Source organism: Notolepis coatsorum (assembly GCF_963971535.1).
Source record: "Notolepis coatsorum genome assembly, chromosome: 6".
Classification (NCBI taxonomy): domain Eukaryota; kingdom Metazoa; phylum Chordata; class Actinopteri; order Aulopiformes; family Paralepididae; genus Notolepis; species Notolepis coatsorum.
Window position 1 is genome coordinate 133,557,655 of NC_140170.1, and position 15,027 is coordinate 133,572,681.

The 15,027-nt window shown below is 43.0% G+C and overlaps 1 protein-coding gene across 1 annotated transcript in view; it reads left to right on the top strand.

Annotated features, from left to right (window-relative positions):
• Positions 1-15,027, top strand: part of LOC311230238 (receptor-type tyrosine-protein phosphatase gamma-like) — a 667,161-nt gene that overhangs the window by 546,558 nt on the left and 105,576 nt on the right. The window contains exon 8 of the mRNA XM_084316451.1: positions 12,814-13,006. Within this exon, the coding sequence (XP_084172577.1) occupies positions 12,814-13,006 (193 nt within the window). The remainder of the gene's footprint in view (positions 1-12,813; positions 13,007-15,027) is intronic.

Below are 15,027 nucleotides of genomic sequence, written 5' to 3' on the forward strand. Positions count from 1 at the left end.
TCCATTTGCATATTCTTGGTATCTAGGGACATCTATGGACATCTATTCCCAGTGTCAGAAATATTGTGTCTATTACTAGGCTTGCTTAAATTGTGATTTCATTTGTTATTTTATTTTTATTTTGAACTACATATAAACTTCTTTTGTAAATTAACTGGCAGCGAATTGCTTTTTGCCCTAAACATAAATAATAACGTCTGTAGTTTCACTATCTCTTCAAGTTTCAATACCCTCAATCTGATAAATAGACTGTTTGTGTGTTCTCTATATTCGACATTATGCATGATACGTACCGCTCTCTTCTGTAATGTGTATAATGATTTTATGGTAGTCATATATGTATTTCCCCATACTTCAGCTTCATTTTACTGTTACATTTGTACTATGGTTAGATGCCAAACCTATTTTTGTTGTATTGTACTTGTGCTGTATAGTGACACTACATTTTAATCTAATCTAATCTCATTTTGATCAGTAGCCAATTGCTTTCACGAGGCCTGTGGACTCTGTCCTGTGCACAAGGTCCTCACAAGGGGCAGCACGACCGGAGGTGAAATGCTTAGCCTCCTTATAAGGAGTTGGTGGGGTGTTTCTGTATGCAAATTCAGGTGTACAAGAACACACTTTCAGTTTAAGAATGAGTGACGTTCTTCATTCAGTTGTGACATTTTGGCCACTTACGAAGACCGCTTCACACGTTCAGGCATCCGGGGGAGGACTTTCCTAAATTTGTTTGTAGGAACTACTTACGAAGATAGTTATGAAGATAGTTACGAAGATAGTTACTTACACTTTCGATCATGAGGTCCACTGTTACTTACCCTTGGCTGCCAGAGTTGTACCCTTCCTGCTGACTTGTTGTACAGAACTTGTAAGTCGCTTTGGATAAAAGCATCAGCTAAATCACTAAATGTAAAATGTAAATGTAAATGGTAATAAAAGAACAAGGTAATGTTATATTAGTTGTGTGCAGCTGGGGGAGCAAGAATTCAGATTGAGATTCTTAAGTATAACTCACATAAGAGTCACATAAGTATATACTTTTTACAGCATATCATAATTCCATTGTTTGGTCTTGGTTCCTCGCCCCATTCATCAGCAACATCAATAAAATAAGATCAAATAAGAGTAGGAGATAAAATACAAGCAATAAAATCAATACAAGTGGTGTAAAGTAGCAGCAGGAGACAATGTTGCAGTAGTTCTGAATATAGCTCTAAATATAGTACAAAAATGCAAGGATAAAAATACAGAAATTGAAATAGTGTACAGTAGCAGCAGGAGACAACTTGAGGTAGCTCTGAACACAGCTCTAAATATAGTATAGTGCAATATAGCTATATATATAGTACAGTGGTCACAGTGTGGGTGAAGTGTGTGCAAAGTGCAATGTGTGTATGCAGTAAATGTGCATGTTGTTTATTTCTGTGTGTTGTTGTTGTCTGTTTACATCCATGTGGGGGTGTGAGTGATTAGTAGGCAGGCAGCAGGCTGTTAGTGTTATCTGTTCATACTGTAGGTGTGTGATTGGAAGTGTTCTCATGGATGTTGTTCAGCAACGCTACAACCAGTGAGCCAGGGGAACAAACGCTTCTAGGACAACACTCTTAACACATTGGCGGCCACTGGGATGCGTCTAATATCACTCTAGACGACCAGCATATGTAAACAGACTTGGGGCTGTTTGTAGAGCTAAATCTATACTTTATAGTATTGCTATCTGTCCATTCTCATTGTCAATTGAGACCATAAACCGTCCCTTCAAAATGGCTTAAAGAAATAATTTTTTCATCAATACGTTCTCATTTTATAGCGCCGTGAATATAAGCGTTATACGGGATTCCGGCTAGGATATTTCCTGGAAGGCGAGATAAAGGGCTAATAGCTACTAACGTTATATCCAATGGCATTTCCGTTATACATAAGCTACAGTTAAAACTCAAACTGCATATGATTGGCACGATCCTCAAGCATGTATGCATGAAAGGGGGGGGACGTCGTTTCTTATTATTGATTACCAATAACCGTGTTCGTCTAAGTAGCCACATACGCTGATCGCCTGGTTGAGTATCATAACAAGGCCCGATCGGGCTGTAATTTACGTGAAAAAGATCTTACCATGAGCCGGTTGGATCCGCCAAACCATTTCCCAGTTATCGATCGCCATCTGGTAGATCAATATGTCCATTGGCTGATGATGAATTCCTTTACTGCACACTGAAATCCGCGATCCAAAACGTATTCCAAGCTACAGACTGCACATCCAGAATCCAGCTAACTGGAAACTCCATTGAAAGTAAAAAAAAAAAAATGCACCGTTCAGCCACAGGGCACACTGCATTATCGCGACAGCGCCCCTAAGAGGATCTGGCCGGTAATGCACTTTGTCGAATTCAAAGAGTAGGGTACATCTGCAGTGCAGCTCGGCGACCTTGAATAGGTTATTAAAATGGAATAAAAGCCAAAACAACTTGCCACGGATATATCCGTCCTTCGGTCCTTTAAGCATGGAATCGAGACACGGATATATCCGTTCTTGGGCGGGATTGTGTTAACACACTTAATAACTAGGGTAGTGTGAGTCTTTTAATCTACAGTATGAAGGAGGAGTCAAGGCAGTGGAATAATGGTGGAAACTCTCAAATGTACTGTAAGCAAATCCATAGGACCAGTGACAAGTGAGATTGTCAGTTTTGATTGATTGATTGATTGATTGAAAATGTTATTAACAGATTGCAGAATGGGTACAACAGTACAGCTCAATACACACAATTGTTAAGGGGATGCAGACCAGAGAAAGACTTTCGTCTTGTTTACACCAGGGTCCCCCATTTTCAATTCATCATAACTATATGACATACATGACATACAGAAAGACAGTACTGCTACATCTATACATTTATGACATACCAGATTTACAAATACAGTACTGTTTGTGATACAAAAAATGTCTAAAAAAGAGAGTATATACATTTGATGAAGAAACTGTACATTGGAGGAGGTTGGGTAGGTGGGGTGGGGTGGGGGGGGAACTGTACATTGGAGGTGGTTGGGTGGGGGGGGGGGGGTAGGTGGGGTGGGGTAACTGTACATTGGATTATCCACGAAACCTTACTTGGTCCCAAGAAGAGGGTCTCGTGTATTATTGGGTTAGGACATTTACTGTACATTGGAGGGGGTTGGGTTAGGACATTTACAGGGGCCAGTTTCGAATTGCAGTCTCTCGTAGGTGCTCTTTGAGAGTGGTTTTGAAAGTGGGTAGTGATTCGCATTCCTTTACATCTGCGGGTAGGGCGTTCCACATTGATGTGGCATAATTGCGAAACGTGTTTTGTCCCTTGTTTGAGCCCGAATCTGGGTTTCACATGATTTGTGGAGCTCCCTCTGGTGTTGTGGTCATGGTATTCACTGACCTTTGGGAAGTAATTTGACATGTACATGGGTACCTTAGTCGTGTAGTGTATCTTGTAGACTAGGCCCATTGCAAGTTGCTGTACTCTGTCATCTACTCTAAGCTATCCTAGGTTGTCAAAGTGGGCAGGGGTGAGGTGGGTTCTAGGAGTAAGGTCAAGCAGTAGTCTGACCAGTTTGTGATGTTTGTAATTTTGTTTTTAGCGCCTTTGAGGTATGGGGGGTTACTATTGGGAATTGATGCTAGCAGTTAGGAACCTATGTCAACATGGCTGTAGATGTTTTTGAATCACATGAATTAACTGAATGTTAAAGAAATAATTATATTACTTGTATAAAGTAAAGAAAGAAAAGAAAGAAAAAAAATAACATTCCAAAAAACCTGGAACCATTTTCCTGCTCAACATTTCAGATCCAGAACACAGAGGAGGTGTGGCTTTCTTTCTTTCTTTCTTTCTTTCTTTCTTTCTTTCTTTCTTTCTTTCTTTCTTTCTTTCTTTCTTTCTTTCTTTCTTTCTTTCTTTCTTTCTTTCTTTCTTTCTTTCTTTCTTTCTTTCTTTCTTTCTTTCTTTCTTTCTTTCCTTCTTTCTTTCTTTTCTTCTATGTGTTTCACAACCAGAGTTGGGTGAGGGTGGGGGTGTGAAGGTTTGGAAATGTCCTGGATATGCTCTGTTTTGTTACGCATTGTCTGTACTGTCAGTTGAAGGACTCAATAATAGAAAAATAATCCATACTTTAAAAATAAATTTATAAAATTGCAAGCTGATATTGAACACAAGTGTTGAGATTTGTTCCTTTGTTAGGCCCATTTATTCTATTATCTGAGCATGATTCTAGTCCACTGTGGAGGACACTCTGAATTAAGAAGAATGATCCCATCAAGAATTATGGGATACAACGATGGGGGATGGGGAATTACTTATTTAGTGCCATGACAACACAGTGAAAGTAGCTGGATAGACTAGTAAGCAGCTAAATGAGCAAACCTATCAAGTTAGGGATCTTATCTGGCCTCTCTGCATCCAGTTTAATTCACATGAACGGAATCTGCAACGGCAGAAAAGATTACAAAGAATTTTGTATGTAATCATCACACAACAACTTAATGTCACCTGACGCCCCCTACTAGGGCTGGACGGTATGGTCTAAAATTTATATCACGGTATAATTTGAAGCATAGACGGTAACGGTATATATCACGGTATATTCATTTATCTTAAAATGTCTATATAATGCTTCTGAAGGGGTAAAACACTGGCAGCCATTACTGTACTCTTGTATTACTAGGACATATTTCACATAGTGCAGAGGTATTTTAAGAACATTTATTGTGCAAAACTGCAATAGAAAAATGCTAAACCTTTTCTCAAGTTACTTCCATCTCTGAAAAACACTGTTTTCATTAAATACAATCAAATCAAGCGGCACAAAGTGAAAATAAAAACTACAGCAGGACAGGCGGTTTCTTTCCCTCAAACAACTCAAACACAAACTTTAGTGTACAGTACATGTTTGACAACGTAGAGAGAGAGCGAGAGCGAGATAGTGTGATGTAATAGGTTTGAGTTTGAGGTTTGAGCTTCCTAATATGCTGTAGGTGATGATGTCACACCAGGATTTGTCAACACACAGAAACGGGAGCATCCCCGATGGATAAAGCGATATAAAGAAATGAATAGCCAAATAAATGTGAAGTTATCTTTGAACCTCTGTTGTCAAGACTCGTCAATATAACCCCCCCATCTTTCCTCACTAATGGAACTGTGCCGCAGAGTGACGTTAGAACGTTAGCTTAGTGGCTAATGTGAGTTAGCTTAGAGGCTAACGTTAGCCCCGTTGCTGCGCTAAATCAAGTCTCCTCTCAGCCTCCTTAGCCAAATTGAAATGCCCAAACTATATGGCAAGGTCCGTGAACAAGTGGAGAAAAACTCAGTACAATTAAACACTATGCAACGACCATTGCAAACGTTGAGTGAATCATCAAGTAACGTTAACGGGGTCATCCCTATGTTCCCCGGGTTATATGTTCCCCGGGTTCTATGTTCCCAGTTTTTTTTTCTTTTTTTGAAAAAGGGTTCTATGTTCCCCCATCCGCAAAAGGGTTCTATGTTCCCCGGGTCCTATGTTCCCCCTATGTTTCCCATGTTCCCCCGGTAGCCGCAAAAGGGTTCTATGTTCCCCGGGTCCTATGTTCCCCCTATGTTTCCCCGGTAGCGATAAAGGCTCGCCCCAGGCTCGCCACAGCAGTGGATTTCAAAGATAGTCACTTTTATAGATAATTCATTTGTATCGCAACGGAGTCACGGATCTAGTCGGGCCACGTAGCATTATGTCGAGAAAAATCAAATACAATAAACAAGTGTAAAATAAAGAATTTAAAAACTAAGTTTAGCCTATTAAATCGTTTTATAAGTGTTAGTTCTTATTTGCGGTCTGTGTGAGAAGCATCCATCTGCAGAACGTCAGCCCAGCACTCTCTGTCCCCCACGCTGTCAGGCCGTCACAGGCCCGCTCAGCAGCGCCACCCACCCAATGGCTGAATTGGAGTATTGCACTGTGCGGGATTGATTGATTGATTGATTGAAAACTTTATTAACAGATTGCAGAATGGGTACTGTAACTGAGGGGTACAATTCCCTGACTGTATTATATAAGTATGGTATCATTAAACCACTACTGTCTTATGTACATTACTACTGGCCATACAGTACACAGGTATATGATATGAACACCTCCACAATGACACGGTTCCACACAAAACTGGGTTTAAGAATATTTATTAGCAGCAATGATAGTATATAACAATACTTTACGTAGGGTTGCGCTTATAAGGCAAAAGAATGTGCGTGAGCAAATCAATAACGTAAGTCCATTCTCATATTACGCAGGAGATAATGAATACCACCTGTATCTTAGGAATTATATCTATGGTACACTAGTGAGGCAGCGGGAGATACTGGTAGGGTCCCTCCGGTTGTAAGCCAGCAAGGGGAGAGGATTTGTCGGTAGTAGAGTCTGGGTCAACGATGAATAGAGAGACTCCAAGTACAGGAGACGGTGCAATAATCTCTTGATCCGCAGACGAATAACAGCTGTTCTCCGTGGCATGCAGCTCCGCATGAAAGAAAGCTAGCCAGCCTCAGGCTTCTGAGAGGCGGGCTCGACGTTGCTCCTCACAGGGTAAATCCCACACAATTGTGGGTGTAGACGATTCTCCGCTCCATCAATTACAGGACCAAAGCAAATATAATCCAGCCGAAAAGGGCTATGCAGTCGTCGGGTAGGTTATCCAGTGTACATAATCCACACGGTCCTCGTCTAGGGCTCCTCGGGTGAAGGCGCCAGGTTAAGCTGCCCAGCTTGGATAAGCACACTAGCTGGTGCGAGGAAGCGTTGGTATTGCTGGTCACTGTAGAACGGTAGCCGCACGATACACTATACATAAATAGACTATTACTGAAATAATAGAATAGGTCGAACTCGACGGTACAGCGTTAAACTCTGATACTTCAGCTATCAATTCGCACGCGGTCTCAATGCTCTATTTGGGGCCAAAACAGGCCATACTTCACCGCACGTTGTATCGTGGGTGAGGCTTCAACTTATTGGGTAACATACTTCTGTATTCACCTGCGCCGTATTTATACGTTAGGTGAACAAACTAGTACCAGCCCTATTCCTGTCTCGTATCCTTGCGCAGAGCCGTTCATGCCCAGGCATGTCTTTGACGGTGACTTTGAACTAGACCCTGGGGGTATGGCAATGGCGCCTAAGGGACCGCTGTCCAATAGGAGAACGAAATATTATGGTCTGTACTAGGTTAAAGGGATATTCCGTGTATATGTACAAGGAATACACAAGGGATATCAAACGATATACAAATATTATGCAATATATATCAATCAATAAATACATATATTCGGTTTAATCTGATCCTTCGTAACAGGTACAGTACAGTACAGCTCAATACACACAATTGTTAAGGGGATGCAGACCAGAGAAAGACTTTCGTCTTGTTTACATCAGGGTCCCCCATTTTCAATTCATAATGACAGGGGGAACATAGGACCCGGGGAACATAGAACCATTTTGCGGCTACCGGGGGAACATAGGACCCGGGGGAACATAGAACCCTTTAGCGGAAGGGGGAACATAGAACAATTAAAAAAAAAAAAAAAAAAAAACGGGGAACATAGAACCCGGGGAACATAGACATGTTCCCACGTTAATGTCATTGCTACTGCTGTGACTAGCTGCTCTGTCAACGGTCACAAGGTATAGTCAAAATCCATACCGTAGCGCAAATTCATACAGTTTATACCGTATACCGTTTATACCGTCCACCCCTACCCCCTACTACACATTGTACTTGTAGTAGAAGGAAGCCAGCTCTGGTGTCTGCCTGGCTGCTCTGCCAAGAGCTCAGACTCACTCATGGCATGGACTCTTATCTGCCCTGAAACACAGGTGTTCCAACGCTCAGTAATAGAGGGGGTTTCTGGTTTGGCACCTCATCCCAATCCCACAGCACTTGGGGATTTAAATCCCCCCACCCAACGTCCCCAATCCCCCCCCCCCTCCAACCCTGCCTCCCTTGATGTACTTTGGTGGTATTCAATGCACCAATATCATGGGGTGGAAATATGGGTATTATTATGAGGAACGGCACAATTTAAGACACTGAGGATTATCGAGTTCCAGAATTAGCTAGGAAAGGGGGTAAACAAGGAAAGTGATGATGAAAGGCGTCATCCATCCATCCTGAGAGGCCTTCCTTCCTATCCTTCCTGTCCTATGGGTGTTTGTTCCTGCCTATTAGCCAGTCTCTCTCAACATGGTTAAAGGCCTTGTTTGAAGTCCATCGTTTGTTAAAAAGAACACGTTGTCTTTTTGCCAAAGAAAACATCATGGAGAGAGATAAAAGGAAAGAGGTGGAACAAGAATTGACACTGACTCTGTGTGTGTGTGTGTGTGTGTGTGTGTGTGTGTGTGTGTGTGTGTGTGTGTGTGTGTGTGTGTGTGTGTGTGTGTGTGTGTGTGTGTGTGTGTGTGTGTGTGTGTGTGTGTGTGTGTGTGTGTCTCTCTCTCTCTCTCTCTCTCTCTCTCTCTCTCTCTCTCTCTCTCTCTCTCTCTCTCTCTCTCTCTCTCTCTCTCTCTCTCTCACTCACCCCCCACGTCCCTGTAGTCTTCTGTTTTCAATGCCTGCTTGAAGTAGGTCATAGGAAGTGACAGTCATATCTCAGGGCCTGCTTTTAGAGTGGATCAATGCTCAGCTCTTACACAATTCACCTAAAATGCTCCCCTCTCAAACAGACATATGGACTTCCCACTTGTGTGTGTCTGTCTGCATATGTGTGTGTGTGTGTGTGTGTGTGTGTGTGTGTGTGTGTGTGTGTGTGTGTGCGTGTGCGTGTGCGTGTGCGTGTGCGTGTGTGTGTAAGACGTCGTTCAGGGATGGATTAGGGTCCAGTGGCGCTGTGATTTCCACACAAAGAGTGAAATCCCTCAGCTTGGGCCCGCTGAGGTTTTCCAGCCCAAAAAGAAGCCCCAGTTTGTTCTGGGGGGGAGTCACCATGGTGGTGATTAACAGAATGGACTCCGATGAGGATATTTGGGGGGGGGGGGGGGGGGGGGGGGGGGTGTATGTGGGGGGTCAGGAACTGCAGCCTGGCATGAGTCCATCTCTACCTACCAGCACTGGAAACTACTGGTTACTGTGTGTGTGTGTGAGTGTGTGTGTGTGTGTGTGTGTGTGTGTGTGTGTGTGTGTGTGTGTGTGTGTGTGTGTGTGTGTGTGTGTGTGTGTGTGTGTGTGTGTGTGTGTGTGTGTGTGTGTGTGTGTGTGTGTGTGTGTGTGTGTGTGTGTGTGTGTGTGTGTGTGTGTGTGTGTGTGTGTGTGTGTGTGTGTGTGTGTGTGTGTGTGTGTGTGTGTGTGTGTGTGTGTGTGTGTGTGTGTGTGTGTGTGTGTGTGTGTGTGTGTGTGTGTGTGTGTGTGTGTGTGTGTGTGTGTGTGTGTGTGTGTGTGTGTGTGTGTGTGTGTGTGTGTGTGTGTGTGTGCGTGGCGTGTGTGTGTGTGTGTTTGCGTGCGTGTCTGTGCGTGCGCACGCATGTCTCAGATGTAGGTTGTAGTGTTTTAGCAACCTGCAGCTATAGTCTATGTGTTGTGACTACCTTTTCATAAAATGTGTTATATTCCCTGTTTCTCTCTCTCTTTCTCTCTCTCTCTCTATCTCTCTCTCTCTCCCTCACTCTCATCAATATGCACACACTCAAACTCAAACCCACGCAATGAGACATGTACAATTTCATATTCTCAGAAATACCTACACACACACACAGTGGGGGTCTAGCAGTGAGTTGTCCGTCTCAGTCTGCATAGTGAACAGTTTCTATCCTCTCCCAGTTACCATGACAACGGCTTGTTTATCCAGTTACCTGGCCAATATATGCAAACCATACATAATGTGACAGACGACATTAAATACCCCCAACATACACATACATACACACAAACCCACACACATTATCTTATATCTATGGATTAAAAATAGACGTGTCTCTCTTCCTTACCTCTCTCCACTTCTCTCCATCCCATAAACCCAGAGTTCTTCTGCCAGAACAGTCTCATCCGATTTAGGCTTTTTTCCCAATTAATCCCTCGCTTTTGATTCTGATGGACAGATTTGACTTTCATCATCTTAAAAGTCAGCCCTTAAAGCTGGTCGGCATGTGATTATTCCCAGTCCGGAAAGATTCATTTCACAGCCCCTCATTCTGTGGTAGATTAGTGGGGAATAGAGGGGGGGGGGGGGGTTGGGTTTTTTGTTGCTGTTCCACCTGTTTTCTTTTGGTTTAAACTCCTCTTTTCTGTCCTGCACTGTTCTGCCTGTCGCAGGGGACCATGAGGTGAACTAGCAGGGAAGTGCCTTCCACATGGACGAGTTAAGTCAAGGAGGAGAGAATGGATTGAATTCCTGTGTTCACCTAATCAAAACCAGGACACTCAGATCTGCAGGGAGGGGGGTGCCTCTAATTGAATGAGGATTTGTTTTTCCTTACCTTTGGAGCACTCAGTTGCTGTATGATAATACTCTATGTCATAAGTATTACTGTCTTCACGTACCCCCTGGAGACACTCAAGCATGGCACTCTCACTAACACATGTGTTTTATCCGATGGGTCAGAGCCCAGAGGCAGCTCTGCCCAGAGGCACCCATGAAGCAGAGAGGGATCTGAAATCCTTCGACAGGAGAAACACTAACTTTCCCAGGTTTCTCTAAGCAAATGCTTACTAGGTACAATGCAGAATAGCCACAAGAGAATGTCTGCAGTTGAGCTCTTTGACATTAACACTTTGAGTGCCAACGACGAGATTTCTCGTTAGTTCATGCCAACCGTTCAGTGCCAACGACGAGAGATCTAGTTTTTGTTTTTATTAGCGATTTCCATTCATATTTCATCAATCTAGCCTCATGTTACCACTGGAACTCTCTCTGAGCTCCATTGGGAAAATACCGCCCCCTATCGTCTCTCCGGATGGTACTGCACCCCTTTGGATTGGATTGAATGAAACGCATGGGGGAAAAAAAGTCCTGCTTCCACATTTGACTTCTCAGGCATGTAACTCGAGCCGATCGGATTCATTGTGGACCATCAGAACAGCGTGGAATCGGTGTTTCGACCACCCAGCGTTGGATCAATAAAAGCGATCGATATTTGGAATGGCGATCAGGAATTGGAATAATCTTTTTGGAGAACATCTGATCTGAGGTAAGGAATCTATTTTACCAGTCTTGGGATAATCAGAGCTTTTTTCACAGATATATCAACGTGGGCCCTATGTGTGTGTGTGTGTGTGGGTGTGTGTGTGTGTGTGCTGATCAGGAAATGGATAATCGATTTTTCAGCCCGCTTTTATAGCGTGCATAAGTACACATATACTATCGATAATCTAGCGTTTATTTGAAAACGATTCATAAATAGGCCGAAAAATTGCAACGTTTTTTGTGTATTCCAGTGTATTCCACTAAAGGGCGATTATCACAGAATCTTTATATTTTCCTGAAACTTTAAAAAAATTGTATAAAACGGAAATGAACCGATTAACACTTTGATTGCCACTCACGAGTTTTCTCGGATTTATAATAGTTACGTTGAAAGCCACTCACGAGATTTCTCTGAATCTTTTTTTTTTTTTTTTTTTTTTAGCGATCTGAAATCGTCTCCCAGATGACATCAGGGATTTTGGAATGGACTCAATGAAAATGGATGGGGGAAAAAATCCTGTACTCCACATTTTCCAGTCCACTGATGCAGCCGGGGTTACCAGAGTTCATTATGGATCCTCTGAGCGCCGCGGATCATGAGTTCTACTGTATACACGTTAGATCTATACACTTATCGATTTTTTCGAATGGTGATCAGGAATTGGAATATACCAGTTGGATACCATCTGATGTCAGGTAAGGAATCTATGTTATCAGTGTTAGGATAATCAGACTCGTTTTGATGAAGATATAAGCTGTTTTGTGAAATGTCCTCTATCGGTTTCACTGTAAAATCCATGAGGAAATGAAAACGGCGATTATCAGTGTGCGGCTCGAATGTGCGTGCGTGTACGTATAATATTGATCATCTAGCGTTTATTTGAAAACGATTCATAAATAGGCCGACAAATATCAACGTTCTGGAATATTCCAGTAAAAGACGATTATCACAGAATGGCCCAGAATGGGCTGTTTTTTACCTCAAAACGGGTGCTTTTCAAAATGCTCTCAAACGGAAATTAAGTGATAAAAAACCAATCTGCCTTGACAGCACTGACTGGAAAATGATTCTTTGATAAGCGACGGGCAGATTAGACACATAGCCATAATTTAAAACATAGATTAGGCGATATTAACGTTAACATTGAAGTGGATGGTGGCATTCAAGCACTAAGTCGTGCGCCCCCTGGTGGCACTGAAAGTGTTAAAAAACAATCCGTTTCGACAATGTTGACTGCAAACAAGTCATTGATAAGCGACGGCCATATTAGACACATAGCCATAATTTAAGATATAGTTTATGCGTTCGCAAATATGAGAGCTCTATCATTGAAGTGGGTGGTGGCACGCAACAGGGTTCCGGGGCACCGCATGGCTGGCACGGAAAGTGTTAAAAGGTGCTGTAAGTGGTATTTTGTTGTTTGTTAAAATAATAGCTCTACATTCCGACAGCTGGTATAGAGTGTTTGGTCAGTAACATGGGTATACCAGTCCCTCCACTTGGCAAATAAACTTTGTTCTGACAGTGATTTCTCTCTCTCTCTCTCTCTCTCTCTCTCTCTCTCTCTCTCTCTCTCTCTCTCTCTCTCTCTCTCTCTCTCTCTCTCTCTCTCTCTCTCTCTCTCTCCCCCCCCAGCTGGAGGCCTTCTACTCTATCTTCACCACGGAGCAGCAGGACCATGTCAAGTCAGTAGAGTACCTGAGGAGCAACTTCAGGCCCATTCAGAGTTTGGACAACCGCCATGTCTTCAAGTCAGCCATCAAAGATGCCTGGCTGCCCGACCTGACAGACAGCGGAGGCAGCCCATATGGCACAGAGGCATCCAGAGGTAAGGGGAGGGACCTCATCTATAATAGGATTGGATTGGATAATATACTTCCTGGTTCATAGGAACGCATTTACGACCTTGAGATAAGAAGCGTGGAGTTCATTCCAAAGCGTGGAGTTCATTTCCAACATTGTGCTACTCCCCGTTCTGTCCTCGGACTTATCCTTGGAATTAATTCACTCAAAACCAGTTGTGCACCTGGAGAGTTGTTTCCCCCCAAATGGAGGCGTGTCTCAAGATAGTCGTATGCAGACTTGCAACTTAAGTACAATTTTTACTGCACGATACACTCGATACAGGCTCCTGAGAGAAAAGGTGGAATAAGTCTAGTGCCTCTCATGACCATTTCTCATATTGTCTGGTTTGGTGCTATTCTTTTCAAATGTTCTTCTATTTCATTAATCGAAAGAATCGTAATATAGTATTGTTTTCTTATTGTGTCTTTCATAATGTGGTCAATGTGTAAAATAAGAACTGTTACTATCATCCTCCCAGCACCATGCATGTTGCCTCAGCTGTCAGTGTGAGTGTGTGAGTGTGTGAGTGAATGGGTTCATTGAGGCATAAGTTGTAAAACACTTTTGATAAAAGTGCTATATAAATGCAATCCATTTACCATTTATCGCTTTAAGAGATCATTCATTAATTAATTAATTGAGTATGACGACTCAAAGTGTTCTCATTATTCTAAAAAACCCAGCCACTTTGGGAGCCTGCTGGTCTATGTGTGTGGTCAGGCAATGTTCTCTGTGGTTTACCAGCGGGACGCCCTGCTCCCCGAGCATACGGCACCGGGAGGCGCAGTCACAGACCACCTCACCACTGCCTCATTACCGCTTACACACAAACACACACACACACACACACACACACACACACACACACACACACACATCCTTGTCTGGTATGTCCTTGAGAGCTGCAATAGTGCAATCGTTTCTGTAAGCAAATCAGTTGCTGTAGGCAGGTAGAAGCAAGAACTAGGAGAGGAGAGGAGAGGAGAGAGAGAGGAGGAGAGGAGAGGAGAGAGGGAGAGGAGAGGAGAGGAGAGGGGAGGGGAGGAGGGAGAGAGGAGAGGAGAGAGAGAGGAGAGGAGAGGAGAGGAGAGGAGAGGAGAGGAGGAGAGGAGAGGAGAGGAGAGGAGAGGAGAGGAGAGGAGAGGAGAGGGAGGAGAGGAGAGGAGAGGAGAGGAGAGGAGAGGAGGTACTAAAACTAGAGGGGTCCTGAATTGAGGTCCTGAATGAGTGAAAGGGGAGAGTCGTTTTACATGGTTCTGCCCGGACTGAAATGTGGCTTCTATCTGAACCAGCCTCCTCATTCACTGTATGTTCGAGACACTTTGTTGAAAGGACACGCCATATGCTGTACGCCATATGCCACAACTATTAACATCAAAAGCCATCAGTCCCTGACACAAAAGAGATGTGGAGCTGGCGAGAGTGGATTTAGGAGATTATTTGAGAGAGCAGGTGAGGTTTTTAAAGGCTAATTTCATACAATAACTCACTTCATTCTCTGTATGGCTACGAAACATAATTAATTATTTTATTTCTGTAGTCATTTCTGAAAAAGTTCAAACTTTTTGGTAATAACTACAGAAGTTGTGTCTGTTTGACTAACTGTACGGTATCGAGTGCATTTCATAGCCAGTTTGGACCAAATAGTGGATGGGTTTACTATCAGCCAAGGACCTGCACTTCTTTTTTTATCTTTTAAAATATGTCAAAGATTGAGGTCTTTTTTTTTTTTAGGCCAAAGTCTTATCTAGTGGTGTAAGGACACTAGGCAAGGAAATGAGGCCTACCCAGGTCTATACAATATTCTCATGAGTCTCCTCAGTCTACTGGGTAGTCTGCTAAGTATTCATGCCTGGAGGGTTGGATTACAAGTTGACGTGTGCTGCAGCGTGGGTGTAGCATCTCTCTGAGCATCATTCTAGACAGTTGTGTAAAGAAACCAGTTCAATGAGGGCTAATCTGAGGAACTGAGATGGTGTATCTCATAAGCAATCTGCAGATGGA